General features: G+C 43.2%; 1 protein-coding gene across 1 annotated transcript in view; it reads left to right on the top strand.

The window, feature by feature from the left end:
• Nucleotides 1-19,673, top strand: part of ITGAX (integrin subunit alpha X) — a 28,241-nt gene extending 8,568 nt beyond the window's left edge. Inside the window, exons 15-30 of the mRNA XM_077907417.1 lie at nucleotides 2,641-2,771; nucleotides 2,902-3,059; nucleotides 3,202-3,356; nucleotides 4,064-4,195; nucleotides 4,285-4,358; nucleotides 4,565-4,706; nucleotides 13,944-14,060; nucleotides 14,150-14,229; nucleotides 14,313-14,396; nucleotides 16,885-16,963; nucleotides 17,074-17,181; nucleotides 17,270-17,353; nucleotides 17,554-17,667; nucleotides 17,800-17,901; nucleotides 18,168-18,278; nucleotides 19,075-19,673. Coding sequence (XP_077763543.1) covers nucleotides 2,641-2,771; nucleotides 2,902-3,059; nucleotides 3,202-3,356; nucleotides 4,064-4,195; nucleotides 4,285-4,358; nucleotides 4,565-4,706; nucleotides 13,944-14,060; nucleotides 14,150-14,229; nucleotides 14,313-14,396; nucleotides 16,885-16,963; nucleotides 17,074-17,181; nucleotides 17,270-17,353; nucleotides 17,554-17,667; nucleotides 17,800-17,901; nucleotides 18,168-18,278; nucleotides 19,075-19,173 — 1,770 coding nt within the window. The 3' untranslated portion in view covers nucleotides 19,174-19,673. The remainder of the gene's footprint in view (nucleotides 1-2,640; nucleotides 2,772-2,901; nucleotides 3,060-3,201; nucleotides 3,357-4,063; nucleotides 4,196-4,284; nucleotides 4,359-4,564; nucleotides 4,707-13,943; nucleotides 14,061-14,149; nucleotides 14,230-14,312; nucleotides 14,397-16,884; nucleotides 16,964-17,073; nucleotides 17,182-17,269; nucleotides 17,354-17,553; nucleotides 17,668-17,799; nucleotides 17,902-18,167; nucleotides 18,279-19,074) is intronic.
• Nucleotides 19,674-20,196: the final 523 nt, after the last annotated feature.

Consider the following 20,196-nt stretch of genomic DNA (forward strand, 5'->3'; position numbering starts at 1 on the left):
TTAACTGATGAACAGATAAATTCTATCGTAAATAAATTCCCATACAATGGAATATTATTTGGCCATGAAAGGAATGAAGTACTAATATTTGCTATAACATGAATGAGCCTTGAAGACAAGACGTTATTCTAAGTAGAAGAAGCCAGAAACAAAAGGGCACATATGTGATCCTATGTATATGAATGTAAATAGGTAAATCCACACAGACAGAAAGTAGATAAGGGGTTGTTAGGTTGTGATGGTACAGGAAAATGAGGGACATGGGGGTGAGTGATGAGAGGTATGGGTTTTTTTGGGGGGTGATGAAAATGTTCTAAAATTGATTTGGTGATGGTGGCATAACTCTGAGAACATCCTAAAACTGTTGAGTTATATTCTTTATTTCTCTTTTCTTTCTCTCCCTCTTTCTTCCTTCCTTCCTTCCTTCCTTCCTTCCTTCCTTTCTTTCTTTCTTTCTTTCTTTCTTTCTTTCTTTCTTTCTTTTTTTCTTCTTTCTTTCTTTCTGATTTTATTCATTCATTGATAAGACAGGGTGAGAGAGAAAGAGGCAGAGACATTGGCAGAGGGAGAAGCAGGTTCCCTGTGGGGGAGTCCCTGATGTGGGACTCCATTCCAGGACCCTGGTACCATGACCTGAGCCAAAGGCAGACGCTCAATCACCGAGTCACCCAGTCATTCCTGAGGTGTACACTTTAAAAGAATAAATTGTATGGTATGTGAACTGTATCTCAAAAATTTGTTAGAAAAAAAGTCAGGGGATTCCTGGGTGGCTCAGCAGTTTAACGCCTGCCTTTGGCCCAGGGCGCGATCCTGGAGACCTGGGATCGAGTCCCGCGTCGGGCTCCCGGCATGGAGCCTGCTTCTCTTTCTGCCTGTGTCTCTGCCTCTCTCTCTCTATGTCTATCATAAATAAATAAATAAATCTTAAAAAAAAGAAAAAAGAAAAAAAATCAAAGGAGATCCCTACAGTACTGTTACTTCCCAGCTACATGATCTTCGTCATTACGCAGCTCTCTGTGCTCAGTTTCCTTATCTGTAAAATGGTAATAGTAAGAGAACCAACCTCACTGGGCTGCTGCTGTGATGATTAAGTGAGTTAGTACATATAGAGTATATACCTAGTATAAATATACATCTGTGCCTGGCGTATAATAGGTGGTACACTATTATAATCAGCTATTGTTAGTATAGTTTGACAATTGAAGAAGTTCTAAAGAACTTGGAAGCTTAAGGAGAAAATTAAAGGCTTTGTTGACAATAATACCTGATGTCAAGAAACTGCATTCATTCTACACCAACTGATTTAACTTCCTCTTGCATATCTATGAACACCCTCAACTGAAAATACCACTTGAGTTATAACAGAAAGGGTTGACTCCAAGAGGAGGCCTTTCCAGATTTGCTGGTCCACCATGATTTTCTTCCTTTCTGCCATGATATATCCCATCACATTACTTGACTGGGAAGGACTTGCCTTTTCCCCACTGGGCCTACATACCAACCTGAGGATATGGTGGTAAGATCAGCTTTCCTGAGCATGAGGCCACTTGACCAGGTTTGGACTATCTCTACCTACCTCTTCCTTTCTAGACATCCTTAGTAGTTGGCAAATTTCTCTTTTATTTTATTGTTACTATGCTTAATGTCTGCCAGTCTCAGCAGCACCCAGGGATTTTAAAGGGCACATTCTCCAAGCAATTGGTCATTTTAAGAGCAATTGAAATAAAAGAGAAGGAGCTCACAGAGGAGGCAAGTTTCCAGAGCATAGAATTTTCTTACGGGTACAGCCATGCCTCATCCCAACTTTTTCCCTCCTTGTCCTCTAAAGAGATAGGATGGCCCTGGGGAGCAAAAGGGGTCTTGGGCATGGGGTCAGAGGATCTCATTTTAGGTCTGGAGTTGGCCTCTTAAAGGCGGTGTAGCCTTGAACAGTGTCTGCAAAGTGGGAAGTGGGGCTGGATGAACTCTGAGTTCTCTCTAGCCGTAATACTCATCATAATCAGCGACTAGTGACTTTTGCTGTTCACAGAACTATATGCATTAATTCATTTGCTACTCACAGCTAAACTCTAAGGCATTATCCCCATGTGAAGGATGAGGAAACTGATGCACAGTAAGATCGCATCCTGTCCCAAGGCCTCATAGTTCATGAGAGGAATCAGAACTGGACCTGAGTCTAAGTAGATGAATGAATGAATGAATGAATGAGACATAGGTCACCAGGCCAATCTTTCAATCACAACTTCTTTATTGATGTCTTAGGGATCTTTCCTTTTCTCTGGTCATCTTTCCCTACCCCACTCCTCTTTATAGGTACTGCTGGTGACATCTTTTCACTGCTCACCTCTTCTTTCTGTCTCCCTCATTCCTACCTTCCTATTCCTTTTTTTTTTTTTAAGATTTTATTTATTTATTCGTAGACTCAGAAAGAGAGGCAGAGACACAGGCAGAGGGAGAGGGAGAAGCAGGCTCCATGCAGGGAGCCCGACACGGAACTCGACCCCGGGTCTCCAGGATCACACCCCAGGCTGCAGGCGGCACCAAACCACTGCGCCACCGGGGCTGCCCCTTCCTGTTCCTTTTGTTGCTGATTTCCAACTTGTTTCCATCAACCTGACTTGCCTTTTCCTCTCTGTTCAGAGGATCTCAGGCTCCCAGCTCTCCCCCAGCCTCCAGTATTTTGGGCAGTCACTGAGTGGGGGTCAGGACCTTACCATGGATGGACTGGTGGACCTGGCTGTGGGCGCCCGGAGACAAGTGCTGCTGCTCAGGTGAGAAAAGTCCTCCTCAGACATTTCCAGATCATTCTAAGTCTGCCCAGGATTCCAGCCTCTTCATTCCTATCTCAGTTTGTCTTCCTGGGACCAAGGGCCTGCCCTCAGCTCAGTGTTCTGCCCATAGGACCAGACCTGTGCTCAGGGTGTGGATGAGCATACAATTCAAACCTACAGAGATAGCCAGGTCTATATCTGAGTGTCGGGAAAAGACTTCCTCTGTCAAGGCACTGGGTGATGCCAATGTCTGCCTTCATATTTATGAAAGTCCCAAGAATCGGCTGGGTGAGTCCTCTTCTTTTTGACCCAAGAAATCCTGACCTTTAGAGTCCCTCAGCTCAGGACACCTGTCTCTTGCCTTGACCCTTGTTCACCTGGGGAGTTTCTGGCTCTCTCAGCCCTCCTCATCCCCTCCTTTCCCCTACAGGTGACCTCCAAAGCTCTGTGACCTTTGACCTGACTCTTGACCCGGGCCGCCAGAGTCCCCGTGCCATCTTTGAGGAGACAAAGACCCGGAATCTGACTCGTGTGCAAGTCCTTGGCCTGAGACAGTACTGTGAGACTGTGAAGTTGCTCCTCCTGGTAAGGGGACCTCAGAATCTTGGGTATGGCAGAGATTCTGAGGCTGGCAGTGGCCTGGGCAGGGAAGGAACAGGGTGTGTTCTGACTCTCACTCTGGCTTAGCCCCAGCACAGGACCTGGGATGCAGGAGGTACATAACATTTGTTAGCTGATGAGTAAGTGAGTGGGCAAATGAATAAATGGATGGGCCCTCTACAACTGCTGAGGCTACACAGCTGGATTTTAGGAGAGTATTACTACTTCAGAAAACTATGGAATGATGTGCTGTGATTCTTTTAGGAGTTGCTTCTCTGAGACAGGCTCTGTCCTAGGCCCTGGGGATATGGCATGGGACAAAACAGTCATGCCAACAGGAAACTCTGAGAGAAGGCCAAAAACAATCAAGTTCCTAGATAATAGATGTCAGGTAATGATGAATGCTATGAAAAAAGATAGGGAGGAGAACAGAGAAAATGTTAGGAGACCTCTTGGATCAGGTCAACTTTGGGAAGATCCTGAATAGAACGAGTGAACCATGTGGGATGCTGTGGGGAAGGAGTTTAAGGCAGAAAGCCGGCAAAACAGAGGTTCTACACAGTAGAATTGCAGCAGTTGAGCACAGCTGGGTATCATTATTAACCCATTTTACAGATGAGGGAACAGGACACAGCTAGTGACTATAAAGATGCATTCCTTAGCCACTGCTGTCTTCAATGTCCATCCTCTAGGCCTGTGTGGAGGACACGGTCACCCCCATCACCTTGCGTCTCAACTTCTCCCTGGTGGGCAAGCCTATCCCTTCCTTTGGAAGCCTTCGGCCTATGTTGGCTGTGGATGCTCAGAGATACTTCACAGCCTCTGTAAGTCCTGGTATTGGAATCTTCCAGAAGGGAGTGGAGGATGTGGTCTCCAGATCTTGGGGAAAACCCTGCTTTGCCTTCCCTCTCAGCTCCCCTTTGAGAAGAATTGTGGAACTGACCATGTCTGCCAGGATGACCTTGGCATTTCCTTTAACTTCTCAGGGTGAGATACCATTCCCTTAGACCTGCCTGGGTTCCCCAGCTCCTCTTCTGGAACCTGGAACTCTTGTTCTGGCTCTCCTTAACATTTCTAGCCTGTGCTCAGAAACCCTATCCCCCATTTCTCTCCTACCTTTCCTCTGTTTTATCCCCAGACTATTTCTAGCCCCAGTCCCAGAATCATCTCCTGTCCTCTCCCCTAACACCTAGATTGCAGACCCTGGTGGTGGGGAGTACCCTGGAGCTGAACATGAATGTGATGGTGTGGAATGATGGTGAGGACTCCTATGGAACCACAGTCACCTTCTTCTACCCACCAGGGCTGTCTTATCGACGTGTGGTAGAGAGCAAGGTATTTCTTTCTGGGGAAGAAAGTAGCTGATGGCTGGAGATCAGTCGAAACTCCTGTGCTGGGTTCAAAGCTCAGGCAGGTGCTGCCATTGCTTAGCAGCTTCTTGTAAGCCAGGAGGTCTGAGCTGATCATAGTTGGATGGATATGGTTGTGTTTCTGGGGCTTTCCTTGGCTCATATTGTGTTCAACTCTGGGTATTGCATTTTGGAGACACTGACTACCAGGAATGAGTTCCCATGAGGCTGCTAATGTGAAGAGAGAAGGGACTCTGCCTTAAATTTCTTTGTATCCCACATCATATCAATAATCCTCTTTTAAAGAAAGCATATCTTGACCTTCCAATATTTTAAACATTGTTCTGTAGAAGAAAGAGTTGAATTTATTGGTTAGATCGGGGCTTTGCATACTTTGGTAAGCAATCCCAAGTCTATATGCCTGATGCACAGCAAACCCAATCACTGAAGCATTGAATATGGAGCAAGGAAAGGGTTTATTGAAGAGACAGCCAAAACAGGAGACAGGAAAGCCAGCCTAAAATCTACCCCCTCTATGCTAAGCGAAATAAGTCAGTTAAAGAAAGACAAATACTGTTTGATTTCACTCATACATGGAATTTAAGAAACAAAACTGATGAACATAGGGGAAGGAAAGGAAAAATAAGGTAAGATGAAAACAGAGAGGGAGGCAAAACATAAGAGACTCTTAACTATAGGAAACAAACTGAGGGTTGCTGGTGGGGGATGGGTTAACTGGGTGATGGACATTAAGGAAGACATCTGATGTGGTTTATGTATACAATGGAATATTACTCAGCTATTAGAAATGACAAATACCCACCATTTGCTTCAACGTGGATGGAACTGGAGGGTATTATGCTGAGTGAAGTAAGTCAGTCGGAGAAGGACAAACATTATATGTTCTCATTCATTTGGGGAATATAAATAATAGTGAAAGGGAATATAAGGGAAGGGAGAAGAAATGTGCAGGAAATATCAGAAAGGGAGACAGAACGTAAAGACTGCTAACTCTGGGAAACGAACTAGGGGTGGTAGAAGGGGAGAAGGGCGGGGGGTGGGAGTGAATGGGTGACGGGCACTGGGGGTTATTCTGTATGTTAGTAAATTGAACACCAATAAAAAATAAATTAAAAAAAAAAGGAAGACATCTGATGGAAGGAGCGCTGGGTGTTATATGCAACTGATGAATCACTAAATTCTACCCCTGAAACTAATAATATATTATATGTTAACTGAGTTGAATTTAAGTTAAAAAAACCCCACACATACACACAAATCTAATTTGTCTGATATAAGTATGACTACTACAGCTTTCTTTGATGTTCCTTAGCATGATAGATGGCTCTCCCAGCCCTCACTTTATTCTTCTTTTTTTAAAAAAAGATTTTATTTATTTATTTGAGAGAGCAGGAGAAGGAAAGAGCACAAGTAAGAGGACTGAAAGAGGGAGAGGGAAATGCAGGCTCCCCGCTGAGCAGGGAGCCCAGTGTGGGGCTTGATCCCAAGACCCTGGGATCATGACTTGAGCCAAAGGCAGACAATTAACCAACTAAGCCACCTAGGCGCCCCTCCATCCCTTAACTTTCAATCTTCAGGTGTCTTTAGGTCTGAAATGAGTCTCTCATAGGTAGCATGTAGAGGGATCTTGTTTTTTTCTCCATTCTGATACACTATGTCTTTTGATTGGAATATTTAGTCTATTTATATTCAGAGTGATTATTGAAATAGACGAATTTAGTTCCAGTGTGTTACCCGTGGAATGGATGCTTCTGGTGATGTTCTCTGGTCCTTTCTAGTCTATGTTGCTTTTGGTCTTTTTTTCTCCACAAAATGGGTCCCCCCCTTAATATTTCTTGCAGAGCTTGTTAGTGGTCACAAACTTCTTTAGTTTTTGTCTGGGAAACTCTTTATTTCTCCTTCTATTCTGAATGACAGTCTTGCTGGATAAAGTATTCCTGCTGTAGATTTTTCCCATTCGACACATTGAATATATCCTGCCACTCTCTTCTGGCATGCCAACTTTCTATGGGCAGCTCTGTTGCCAACTTGACCTGTCTTCCCCTTGTAGGTTAAAGACTCCCCACCCCCCTTGCTGCTTTCCAGATTCTTTCCTTGTCTGTGTCTTGTGAAATTGACTATGATATGCCTTGGCAATGATTGACTTCTGTTGAATTTAATGGGAATTCTCTGTACTTTTTGTATTTTGATGTCTGTCCTTCCCCAGATAAGGGAGGTTTTCAGCTTACAATTTGAATAAACCTTCTGCCTCTTTTTCTCTCTCTTTATCTTCTGGAACTCCTATGATAGGAATATTATTACCTTTTAATAGGTTGCTGAGTTCTCTAAGTCTGCCTTTGTGATCCACTACCTTTCTTTCCCTCTTTTTTTCAGCTTCATTATTTTTCATAATTTTATCTTCTATATCACTGATTCATTCCTCTGCTTCATCCATCCTAGTTTCTATGGCATCCATTTGAGTTTGTATCTCAGTTACAGCATTTTTAATTTCAGCCTGATTAAATTTAATTCTTTTATCTGTGCAGTAAGGGATTTTCTAGTGTCTCCTATGCTTTTTTTTTTTCAAGCCCAGTTAGTATTCTTATAATTGTTATTTTAAATTTTAGTTCAGACATCTTGTATCTGTATTGATTGAATCCCTTGCTGTCAGTTCTACTTCCTGTTCTTTCTTTTTGGGGTAAATTTCTCTGTCTTTTCATTTTTTTCAGAAAAGAAAAGGAAAGAATAGAAAAGAAAAAAACCAAAAAACAAAACTAGATTCTGGGTGTGTTTTGGTCTGCTTTTTAAAAGAAGCTAGATCCAGGGCAACCTCGGTGGCGCAGCGGGGCAGCCCCGGTGGCGCAATGGTTTAGCACTGCCAGTGGCCCAGGATGTGATCGAGTCCCACTCGATCCAGGATCGAGTCCCACGTCGGGCTCCCTGCATGGAGCCCGCTTCTCCCTCTGCCTGTGACTGCCTCTCTCTCTGTGTCTCTATGAATAAATAAATAAAAATCTTTAAAAAAAATAAAAGAAGCTAGATCCGAAAGAAAGGAAGAAAGAAAAAAATAAAATAAATTTAAAAAATTAAAGTGAAAATAATAATAATAGATAATAAAAAGAATTGAAAAAATAATAAAAAAATAAAAAGGAAGCTAGTTCCTATTTCACCTAGACCTGAAGTTTTTCAGCCCTTTATGATCAGTAAACTTTGTGTGAGTGAGTTGTTTGTGCTTGTTTTCTGGGGGGAGAGGCCGGTTGTGCTGATTCTCAAGTGGTCTTGCCCTAGTGGAAATGGGCTTCCGCCTCCCTGTGTGGGGCTTGCTGTAAGGGGCTCCAGATACCACTAGGTGGCACTGTTTTTGCTCCCTGAAGGCTTTCAGGGCTGATGGGGGTGGGGGTTGCGGGTGGGGGTTGCGGGTGGGGGTTGCGGGTGGGGGTGAAAATGGCTACGCCTTGCTTTCTAGCTCTAGTGCTGAGAATTTACGTTTCCCTCATCAGGAGTCCCTCACAGAAGAGCTGTCAGTCATTCCTCTGTGTCCCTGGCTTCCTTCAGATTCCTGCCTTCACCCTGCTTATGTCTAAGCTGTTTTATCTCAGGCATGTGACTGGGTTTCAGAACTCCAAATTTTAGGAATGCTTGCTGCATGGACCAGCATTAATCCTGTGGGGTCAGGTCTCACCAGGCTTTTGCCCTTTGCGGGGCCCTGTCAGGAAAGTGCACAATTTCCCTGTGGTTCAGAGTTTATGTCAAGGCAGAACAAGAGAGCCAGTGCCCAGGCTCCCTGTCCTTAGTTGGAGTCTCAGCTTCTATGCCTGGGAACAGAGCAGCACATCCACGCCACCCATTCTTCTTGTAACCCAGGGGATCCTCAGACTTTGCTGTCCACTCCTGGCTCTCTGTCCTGCTTCCTCACCTGAGCATCTTTAAGTCAGGCAAAATCGTGGTGGTGGCGGACTTCTAAAATTTCAGATTTTGTGCTCTGTTGCTTATAATTCTTTGTGGTATTCATAAGAAGGGCTCTCTCTCCTCCCCCCAGTTATCTCCCCCAAATCAACTCTCTGAACCTCCTACTTCCAGAAGGTGGTTGCTTTTCTACTTGCAGACTTGCAGTTTTGTTTTCTCAGACCTTAGATTGATTTCTTGGGTGTTCAGAATGATTTGATAACTATCTAGTTGTGTTTGAAAGATGAGACAAGCTTACAATGTCCTTACTTCTCGGCTGTCTTAACTCAGCCTCTCCCCCATATTGATCATTTAAAAATTTTCTGGTGCTTCCAGATCAGTTTCAGTGTATTTCTGATGTGTCTAAAAAATTCAAGAAATTCTGAAGTCTTCTCATTCAGTTTTTGCTTAACTTCTTGACTTTTATTTAATCTTCTTTGCTTTGGGACCCCTTTTCTTAGTTCAACTAAAATATAATCCTGATAGTATTCAAGCTAATCTTAGTCTCCAGTGTTGACATTCTGGTTGGGATCCATAGTAGCAATGGCCATCATATCAACAGCTCTTAAGGAACTATTGGGTGTTTCAGGATGCAGTGGATTAGCTTCTCTAGCCTTTTCTGGCATCATGCAATATTCTTTGGAAGTGAGAAGAGTCTTTAAGAGATTTTGTGCATGTGTCCAAATGGGGTTGTGGGAGGCAAGAGTAGAGAACAAATTTTCCATTCTCTTGGGATCATCTCTATAAGTAAGCATATTGTTTTTCCAAGTAAACAAATTTGAAGTAAAAAATAGAGAGTGGACTCAAATCATTCCTGCAGGTGGTCCTCCAGCATCTAAGCATCCAACTGGGACTTGCCTTAGCAGATATTGCCCTCCTCAGGAATGGGTGACTCCCTGACTAAATTGAATACCCTGTTGGGTATGAGAAGGGGAGATTGCTCCAACCTCTGGGCCCCCAAGGTAGGGGGGCCTGGTTCAGGGTCCCTTTGTGGCTCAAGTTATTCAGAATGGGGCTGCTGGGAACGGTAGCCACTCTGGCACCCCCTTGGGGCTTAATTCAGTAATCAATAGATCACCCTCTTTTTTCCAGTTAGCATCAGGCAAGAGGTTTTTAGTGTTACCGTGCTGTTGAAGTAAAATTTTACATCTTTTCTGAGCCAGCTTATTCAGATACAAAAGCATAAAAGACTAAACATAAAGTATTTCATCCCATTTCCTTCCCTTTTACAAAAATCTAATTGTAAGATGGTATTATAATTTATGAATCCATCAATTGGCCATTCTTCTCCAGAGTCTAATGAATATTGTGGCCAAGCTGTGTTGTAAAAAATAACTTTTTTTCATAGTTTCATAACTAAATATTACCCAATTTTGAAGAATAGAGCCCAAAGAGCTGCATGCAAGAATTAAATTGTCATTTCCCATTTTCTAACTAGAACATGACCAATTTTATGCAAAATTGGTCCCAAAAGCTGCAGCAGCAAATGAAACCCAGAATACTTCTGTGAGCATTAGTTCCTCCCCTAAAAGTTGGGGCTTCACTGACTGAACCAACTGGCTTTCTAGCCAGACTTTTTCCTATTTATTTATTTATTTATTTATTCAGATTTTATTTATTTATTCATGACAGACACACAGAGAGGCAGAGACATAAGCAGAGGGAGAAGCAGGCTCCCAGTGGGGAGCCTGATGCGGGACTCAGTCTCAGAACCCCGGGATCACAACCCAAGCTGGAGGCAGATGCTCAACCACTGAGCTATCCAGGCATCCCTCTAGACAAATTTTTCTTAATTAAGCAAGAAACAGAGGCTTAGAAGCCAAACCAAACCTCCCTATTTGGAGGCAAATGAATAGGAGGAAAGAAAGAAGCTCACATGCTATCACACACAAAATACGCACTAAAATATGTCTGTCCAAACCAAAGCTGTTTTCTTCCCACAAGAATTAAATTAAACATGGAAAGTCAGTGGTGCCAAATTGGGATGGTATCCCAGAGATGGTCTCTAGGACAAAAGAGCTTGGGCAGCTGCTTGGACTCATCACCAAACTCCTGTTACTGGGTGGAGAATGGAGCAAAGAGCTCCTTGCTAGCTTGCCAAATTTGTAACCAAATACAAGTCCATATCCCCAACATGCAGCCAGGCCAATCATTGAGACATTGAGTAAGGAAAGGGAGAATCAGGGATATTTAAAGGCAAATAAAGAAGGGGTCTGGTTATAGGGGAGAGGAGCTATACAACTTTAGGATCAGATAAAGGAAGTTAATAAATAGGGGAGGGTTGAAGTCATTTTATTACCTGCACTGTGAGAAGCTTCTACATAGGCTGCCATGTGATCTATGACCAGAAAATGACATCCTTAGCATGATATGAAGATAGAGTTTCAGGCCCTTCTATGTCAAAAGTTCATCTGTTGTGCATTTGCATGTGGCCAAAGAGACATTCAGTGGTCTTGATCAGTTTTGGACAGTTTCTTGATGAGGCCTCAAGACTCTGAAAAACCACTAAATCAACTATTTTATTATCATGATGTCAGGCAAGATTGTTATGTACAGAAACATGGTAGCAGGCTGCATTCAGAGAACAAGAAAATTTGGGTAAAATGTTGCAGTTGCACTTGTTATTCCTGTTAACCCTTCGGTTACTGTTTCTCCTATTTTCTATAAAGGACTAGATAGCAAATATTTCAGCATTGTGGGTCACATGGTACCTGTTACATCTACTCAACTCTGCTTTTGTAGAGTGAAAGCATCCACTGACATTATGCATATGAATGAGCATAGCTATCTTCCAATAAAAATTTATTTATAAAAATTGGTGGTGAGTTGTCATTTGGCAACCCCTATTTTAGAAGATAGAACTAGGACAACAGGGAGTCAAAGAGAAATAGATTGTTTAACAAAAATGTTATAATGAAATGTTAAACGTTAATAAAAATAGAAACGTTAATAAAAATAAAAATAGTTAATAATAAAAATAGAAAGTAGTTTCAACAAACTTCCCCAAAACTTTTTATCCAGATTGAACAATTATCAACATTTTACCACATTTATTTCATCTGAGTTTTTCCCCCTTTGCTTCAGCAGTATTTTAAAACAAACCCAGACATCATGTTTTTGTACTCCTCCTTATTTCACTCTAAAGCTCTAGACAGTGGGTACCTCTTACATTACCTAAATGTATCACATTCAATAAAACGAATGATTCCTTGGTATTTGGAACATAGTCTAATTTCCTCAGTTGTCTCAATTTTTTTTTTACATCGGGTTTATTTGAATCAATGTCCAAACTAGGTTTACATCTTCCATTTGGTTGGTTGATCTCCTTTGTCTTTCTTAGGCTAGGACTATTCCCAATGGGAGCATATTTTGACTTATGTATGAATTAATGCATTAGGAATGGCAAACTCTGTGTGAGGGGTGAGCACCCTATCATTGAATATGCTACTAGATGTTGTCAACCAAAAGCGATATGTGGACTTTCATTGGATATTCATTTTAAAAATAGCTTTAAAAATAAATAAAAATGAGCTGTAAAATAACATTATTGGAGAAAATCTGAAGAAGACTGAATATGACATGGATGTTAGTTGATATTGAGTTATTGTTAATTTTGTTGGATGTGTTAAGTCTTGTGGCTATGCTAAAAAAAATACCTTGTCCACAAAACTAAAAGGCAACCTATGGAATGGGAGAAGATATTTGCAAATGATTTATCAGATAAAGGGCTAGTATCCAAGATTTATAAAGAATTTATCAAACTCAACACCCAGAAAATAAATAATCCAGTTAAGAAATGGGCAGAATATATGAACAGACATTTTTTAAATAATAAATTTATTTTTTATTGGTGTTCAATTTGCCAACATACAGAACAACACCCAGTGCTCATCTCATAAGTGCCTGTTCAGTGCCGGGCACTGAGGGGGGCACTGAACAGACATTTCTCCAAAGAAGACATACAAATGACCAATAGACATATGAAAAATTCTCAACATCACCTAGAGTCAGGGAAATACAAATCAGAACCACAATGAGATACCACCTCACACCAGTCAGAATGGCTAAAATGAACAACTCAGGAAACAACAGATGTTGGTGAGGATGTGGAAAAAGGGTAACTCTCTTATACTGATGGTGGGTGTGCAAATTGGTATAGCCACTGTGGAGAACAGTATGGAGGTTCCTCAAAAAATTAAAAATAGAATTACCCTACAACCCAGCAATTGCATCACTAGGTATTTATCCAAAGGATACAAACATAGTGATCTGAAGGGGCACCTGCACTCCAATGTTTATAGCAGCAATGTCCACAATAGCCAAAATATGGAAAGATCCCAGATGTCCAGCAACAGATGAATGGATAAAGAATATGTGGTGTATATATACAATGGAATATTAGCCATCAAGAAGAATGAAATCTTGCCTCATGCAATGACATGAATGGAACTAGAGAGTATTATGTTAAGCAAAATACATCACAGAAAGACAAATACCATACGATCTCACTCATATATGTACTTTGAGAAACAAAACAGATGAACATACGGGAAGGAAGGAAAAATGAAATAAGATGACAACAGAGAGGGAGGCAAACCATAAGAGACTCTTAACTATAGGGAACAAACTGAGGGGAGGGGAAATGGGTAGAGGGATGAGGTAGTTGGATGATGCGTATTAAAGAGGTCACTTGACGTAATGAACACTGGGTTAGTTATATGCAACTGATGAATCGCTAAATTCTACTCCTGAAACTAATAATACAGTATATGTTAACTAAATTGGATTTAAATTTAAAAAATAAAGAAATGCAAAAAACAAAACCCTTATATTTTGGTGGCATACACTGAAGTATTTCTGAATAGAATGATATGATATTCAGAACATGCTTTAAATTTTTCAGAAAAAATAATGGCAAAGAGCTGAATAAAACAAGAGCCGAAAAATGTTGGTAATTATAATTGAGTGATGGGAACGTGCGGGATTGACTTACCTAGTCTCTCTCTCTACTTTTGAGTGTGTTTCAAATTTTCTATAATAAAAAGCTTTTTAAAAAAGAATAATAAATAAAAAGGGGGTAAACTCTAATGAATCTGGCATTTCTATTAGGAAGAAGTTTGACCAGATAGTGTCTAAGGATTTCTTTTTTAAGTGCCTGAGGATTTTTTAAAAAAACATTATTTTAAGGTAGATACCAGGAAACTGTCACTACTTTGTGGAGTCTTTTTGGAACATGAACAAATGCTCACCTGCCTTTTTTTCACCTGCCCTTGCCTAGAGCCAGCTACAGCCACACTCCCCACGCCTGACCTGTGATGGCGTCCCAGCCCAGGGCCAGGGTACTCAGAGCACCCGCTGCAGCATCAACCACCTCATCCTCCGTGAAGGTGCCCAGGTCAGCCTTGCTTCTGTCCACCCCCAGCTCCCCTGCCTTTGCCCTGTCTCACTCCTTGGTGACCTCCCTTATTCCTGCCTCTTCCTCAGATCACCTTCACAGTCACGTTTGACGTCTCTCCCAAGGCCATGCTGGGAGACCGGTTGCTTCTGACAGCTAATGTGAGCAGGTGAGCTGGGAGTATTTAGACCTCCCTGCCCCTAACCTCCTCCTCTGGGGTCCTTGCCAACTAGGCTCCTCCTCTTTCTCCAGTGAAAATAACACTCCCAGGACCAGCAAGAGCACCTTTCAGTTGGAGCTCGTGGTGAAGTATGCCATCTACACCGTGATCAGCAGGTACCATACCACAGTCTCTCTATCATTCTGATGGGGCTTGGAGAGGTTTTCAGTCCCTGCAGCAGTTGAACACCTGGGAAATTCAGGTTTTGTCACCACTCTTTCTATTGGTAGGTGATACTGCTAACACCTACTAATCAAGTATCAAGTGTTTATTGTGGGCTACCTATGATAATAATAATAATTGTGATACTATTATCATTACATCATACATTTAATAGAACTTATGGTTCTCAGAAGACTTTCTTAAAAGCACCAAGATTGTCCTGGGTTTCCTGAGAGATATGAGACATTTCCCTGTCTTGAGGTTTTTACAGCTTTGTTGGGGAGTGAGGTTATCCTGACCCAAGGCGGAATCCCAGTCTCATCAAGGACCTCTCCATAGTTTTGTACCCTGAGGTTATTATGAGTTTCTAAGAGAAGCTAGAAACTCCTTTCAGGGGAGGCCTCAGCTGAATGTTGAAGAGCCCATAGCATTGAACTTAGCCAGCAGTCATTCTCAAAGGAGCCCTTGACCTCCATTATAAGGAACAGATCTACACCCTGTAGGACTTTTAGGAAAGCTACTCCTTCCTTTCCCAGTCCCCTTTGGGAGGTATAGGGAGAAATTACCTGCTTGCTGCAGAGGCTGAGTGTTAGGGAGAAGCTAGATAAAAGAAAAGACTTTAAAATGCTCCAGGAGGGTACCAGATGACGTGTTTAAAACTCAGGAGTCAGCAATTGCACTGCTGGGGATTTACCCCAAAGATACAGATGCAGTGAAATGGCAGGACACCTGCACCCCAATGTTTATAGCAGCAATGTCCACAATAGCCAAACTGTGGAAGGAGCCTCGGTGTCCATTGACAGATGAATGGATAAAGAAGCTGTGGTCTATATATGCAGTGGGATGTTACTCAGCCATTAGAAATGATGAATACCCACCATTTGCTTCTACATGGATGGAACTGGAGGGTATTATGCTGAGTGAAGTAAGTCAATTGGAGAAGGACAAACATTATATGGTCTCATTCATTGGGGAATATAAAAAATAGTGGAAGGGATTAAAAGGGAAAGGAGAGAAAATGAGTGGGAAATATCAGAGAGGGTGACAACACATGAGAGACTCCTAACTCTGGGGAACGAACAAGGGGTAGTGGAAGGAGAGGTGGGCGCGGGGATGGGGTGACTAGGTGATGGGCACTGAGGGGTGCACTTGACAGGATGAGCACTAGGTGTCTTATGCTATATGTTGGCAAATCGAACTCCAATAAAAAATATACAAAAAAAAATAAAACTCAGGAGTCAAGTTATGTATTTGAGCAGCCACTTTCTTTCTGTAAATACCTTCCTAGTATTTGTTATGTTCTAAGCACAGTGCTGTGGTTGCTTTCTATAAATTCATTTGACATTCAACAAAGATTTATTGTGCCTCTATTATGTATAATCTAATCCAGATGTAACCATCTGCCCTTGTGCAATGTGAACACTCATGCTGTACAACAAGCCCAGGCTTAGTCTGGGTACATTCCCCTGTGCTAGTTCTGCCCTTGTGCCTCATTGGACATCCTCTTCCTGCCTGGTTTCACACTCTAAATCACACCTCCACACCAGGAACTCTCAGTAGCCCAGCCAGGTGCATGCTCTGAGCTTGCTTGCTAGAGTGTGCACTGAGGATCCCTGGGCAGGGGACACTACATCTAGGTTTATGTTGCTCTACAGTTCAGCTGTACTCTACTGAGTGGGTGAGAACATTCAGAGAGGCCTGCAAGATGAGGTTGGGACATTTGGGGGGGGGGGCCTCACAGAGGACAGATGAGAATTCAGAGTAGAAGTGGTATAGAATTAGGACTGTGCAGGCAAAGGGCAGGTACTTAAGAAGTGGAGCAAGAAGGGACAGAGGTGAGACCACCCACCTGTGTGAAGGGCTAGGCTGCTCAGAATGCCTCAGGAGGAATTGTTACACTGAGATCCAGCCGACAATCTCCTGTTAGACCTTCCCTCACCTCTAAGCCCCATGCCCAGAAAAGCCAAGAAAATAGGAGAGGAGGGAGGGCCTGTGGGAGGCCAGACAGGGGTAGTGTCCAGTAGACATTTGGAGAGACTTGGGCATCTGCCAAGTCTTTCCAAAACTCTGCTGTGTCTTACATGCACATTTAGTATCCTCTGTGCCCATGAAAGTCTGAAAGGAAAACTAAAGCACAGAGAGGGATGGCCTGGCCCCTGTTCCCCAGTGAGTCAATGGCATAGCTCTGGGTCCATTTCACTGTAGTCCCTGTCCAGTCCTCTGGGAAGTTTCCTCTGTCGGGAGCTTCTGCAAGAAGCTTGCACCCAGCTTGAAGCCCAGCCTTGCTCCACATACTCTCCCATTATCCAGTATCAGCCATAGACTTCTTTGCAGGCCACCTCAAGGCTCCACTCACTACCTATTCTATCATGCTGCTAGCTAGAACCTCTTTAGGAGGCCCCCATGGAACTTCAGATACATCCGTGCCTCATTTTTCCCCAGCCACGAACAGTCCACTAAGTACCTCAACTTCTCAGCCTCAGACCAGGAGAAAAGCAGTCAGGCTCACCATAGATACCAGGTAAGTGATGCTGACTCAAGAAGAGGGGCTGTGGCAGGGGGCTGAGAGCCAGTGATTATGTAGGGAAATGGGATTTGACATGGTCTTTGTCCTCACTGCCGTCTTTGCAGGTCAACAACCTGGGACAGAGGGACCTGCCTATCAGCATCAATTTCTCTGTGCCTGTGGAGCTGAATGGGATGCCTGTGTGGACGAACTTAGAGGTCTTCCACCCCCAGGTACTCCACTGACTGTGTGCAGCCAAGCCCTTTACCTCATGAATCCCTGATGGCCCCATTGAAATGTTTGCTTTCTGTGTCTTCCTAGAACCCATCCATTCAGTGCTCTTTAGAGAGAACAGTGCACACAGAGTCTGACTTCCTGACCCACATTCAGAAGAATTCTGTGGTGGTAAGAAGGGCTCTGGGTCAGTTCCACTTCAAGTCACACATCAGAGGAATTTAATTCAAAAAAATCTGTATTATATTCAGATGCCTATCTGCTGAACAGCCTTCTTGAATTCAAGTGTGGCTGCTCTTCTCATCACTCAGTGATGTCTTCTACCTTTAAAACCATCTTTCTCTAGCCTGATGTTACTTCTCTGTCCCTAGAACTGCTCCATTGCTGACTGCATGAGGTTCCACTGTGATTTCCCCTCCTTTGGCATCCAGGAGGAACTTGACTTCATTCTGAAGGGCAACCTAAGCTTTGGTTGGGTCAGCCAGGTGTGTAGGCCCAACAGCAGAGTCTCTCCCCAGGACCAGATGTGTCTGTGCCCACTCTCAAACCAGGACTTTAATTGAACTCTGGACCTTTTCCCAGAGCTACATCCCCAGTTCCGTCCCTCTGTTTTGCAGACATTGCAGAAGAAGGTATTGGTCGTGAGTGTGGCTGAAATCACATTCAACAGATCTGTGTATTCCCAGATTCCAGGACAAGAGGCATTCTTGACAGCTCAGGTAGTGACTATGTGGTAGGCAGCAGCCAGGCTGGTAAGAGGGTTCCTAATGCTAAATCTGTGGTGCTGTGTGGGAGGCTCAGAAGCCTGGAGGGAGGAAGGATGAAGGTCCATCAGCAGGAGAGTTTTCCCAAGCCTTTGAGTGTTTCTGTATCTCACACTTTGGAGAAAGGGAAGGAGGGGAGGGAGTTAAAGGTTGGAGAACCTAAGAAGAGTCTGGGACAGCAAGAATTCTAAAACTTTCTGATGAGATCACCTCCACTCCAGGTGGAGACGGTACTGGAGAAGTATGAGGTCTACAACCCCATCCCCATTATTGTCGGAAGCTCTGTGGGAGGACTGCTGCTGTTGGCTCTCATCACAGCCATCCTGTACAAGGTGAATGTTTTCATCCTGCTTTTGACACCACAGCAATTTGATACCACTATTCTTTCTATAGTGTAAAAAAGAGCTCAACTTGGATATAGGTGCTAAATCTCTGCGTATAAGAGGTCCCCTTCCACCTATGACATCACTGGTCCCCCATTGTCCCCTGCGTCCATGCCTTCTTCTATGTCTAATTCTCCTGCATCCTTTAATTGCTGTCCCTGTTTTTTCCACCCTCTTCTTCCTGTCTTCTATATTCTTGTTTTCCTCAGGACATGTTTCCCTTCACAGCAGATTGTAACATAAAAGCAGTGGCCTGGATTTGGTGTTGATATCACCGCTGATTTTTCCCATGAGTCTAGGCAGTGCCTAGTCCATGCTGAGTGTTGATTTCTCATTCTGAAGGTGATTCCCCCTAGCTCACAGATCATTTTAAGGTCTAAATGACACAGTGTGTCTAAAGATTCTAGTGTAGTGCCTGAACATAGTAGGAGTTCTAGAAATGGTGATCCCTCTCCATCCCCAGCCTTCTCTTTTCCTTCTTCTTCTTTTTTTAAAAAAGATGTTATTTATTTATTTGAGAGAGACAAATAGTGATAGCGACTGAGAGCACAAGCACGGGAAATGGCAGAGGGTGAGGGAGAAGCAAACCCCTCACTGAGCAAGGAGCCCCATGCAGGGCTTGATCCCGGGACTCTGAGATCATGACCTGAGCTGAAGGCAGACACTTGACAGACTGAACCACTCAGGGCCCCACTTTTCCTTCTTCCACTGGGCTTCCTAATTCTCTTTTCCTTCCTCCCCACAGGCTGGCTTCTTCAAACGTCAGTATAAGGAAATGATGGCAGAAGCAAACGGACAGATTGCCCCAGAAAATGGGACATCAGATCCTCAAGTTGCCCAATGAGCATCTACCCCCTATTGTCCATTGGACCTGTTATCCTCTGAGAGGTTTCCTGGCCCTCTTACTCCCATCTAAGTCAGGCCTGCAGGGGGAGAAATGTTCCATGTGAGGGAGGCTAGGGTCAGGCTGCTTTCTCTCTCTGGAAGGAAGCAATGTGTTCACACAAAGTGCCTTGCCTGGGAAGGGCCATTTGTCTTGTCAAGGCTGCAACTTGAAACCCCAGAATGAGATCCTCACTATGACCCTTGGTGGACTTAGTTTGGATTTCTAGCTACAAATACATGAATAGGGGCACCTGGGTGGCACAGTTGGTTAGGCATCTGACTCTTGGTTTCAGCTGAGGGTCATGGGATTGAGCCCCATGTTGGGCTCTGTGCTGGGCTTGGAATCTGCATGGGATTTTCTCTCCCTCTCTCTCTGTCCCTCCCTGCTTGCCTACTCACTCTCTAAAATAGATAAATAAAATCTTAAAAAAAAAAGAAATAAATGAACAATAGCCTCAGGCTCTAGACTCGCTTCCTTCACTAGCCACCGATGATCTTTCTAAAATGTAGTACTAAACGAGCCACAATCCTCATCTATTTTTGGTGTTTGCCTATAATTTGTAGGATAACATCTGAACTTTCCAGCTTGATGTTAGGAATCCAGTTCCATTTCCAGAAAGTGGCCTTCAATGCACACACATGTATCTCCCTGTCTCTCTCATTCCTGGTAAAATACTAGCAGTATCAGCTCTTTGTCTCAAGAATCTCAGTCCAGATTTTCCAGACTGAACTGGGAATAAAATGTCTACAGATTGGAATTTGTAAACTTAGATTTCTGCCTTTGTCAGCATTGCTGCTTAGGAGGGATGAATAGAACCCCAGCAGGGGTATTGCCCCAATGTCACTTTGGCTCATCTAGCTCTAGCATCTCTCAGAGATCAAAAGGCCCAAGACACTTCCATTTTTTGAGGTTGCAAATACAGTAAATGAAACATGATTATCAAAAGTGTGTGTTTTAAATGTTTGTATTAACAAATTGCAC

Source organism: Canis aureus, chromosome 8, assembly GCF_053574225.1.
Source record: "Canis aureus isolate CA01 chromosome 8, VMU_Caureus_v.1.0, whole genome shotgun sequence".
Lineage (NCBI taxonomy): Eukaryota > Metazoa > Chordata > Mammalia > Carnivora > Canidae > Canis > Canis aureus.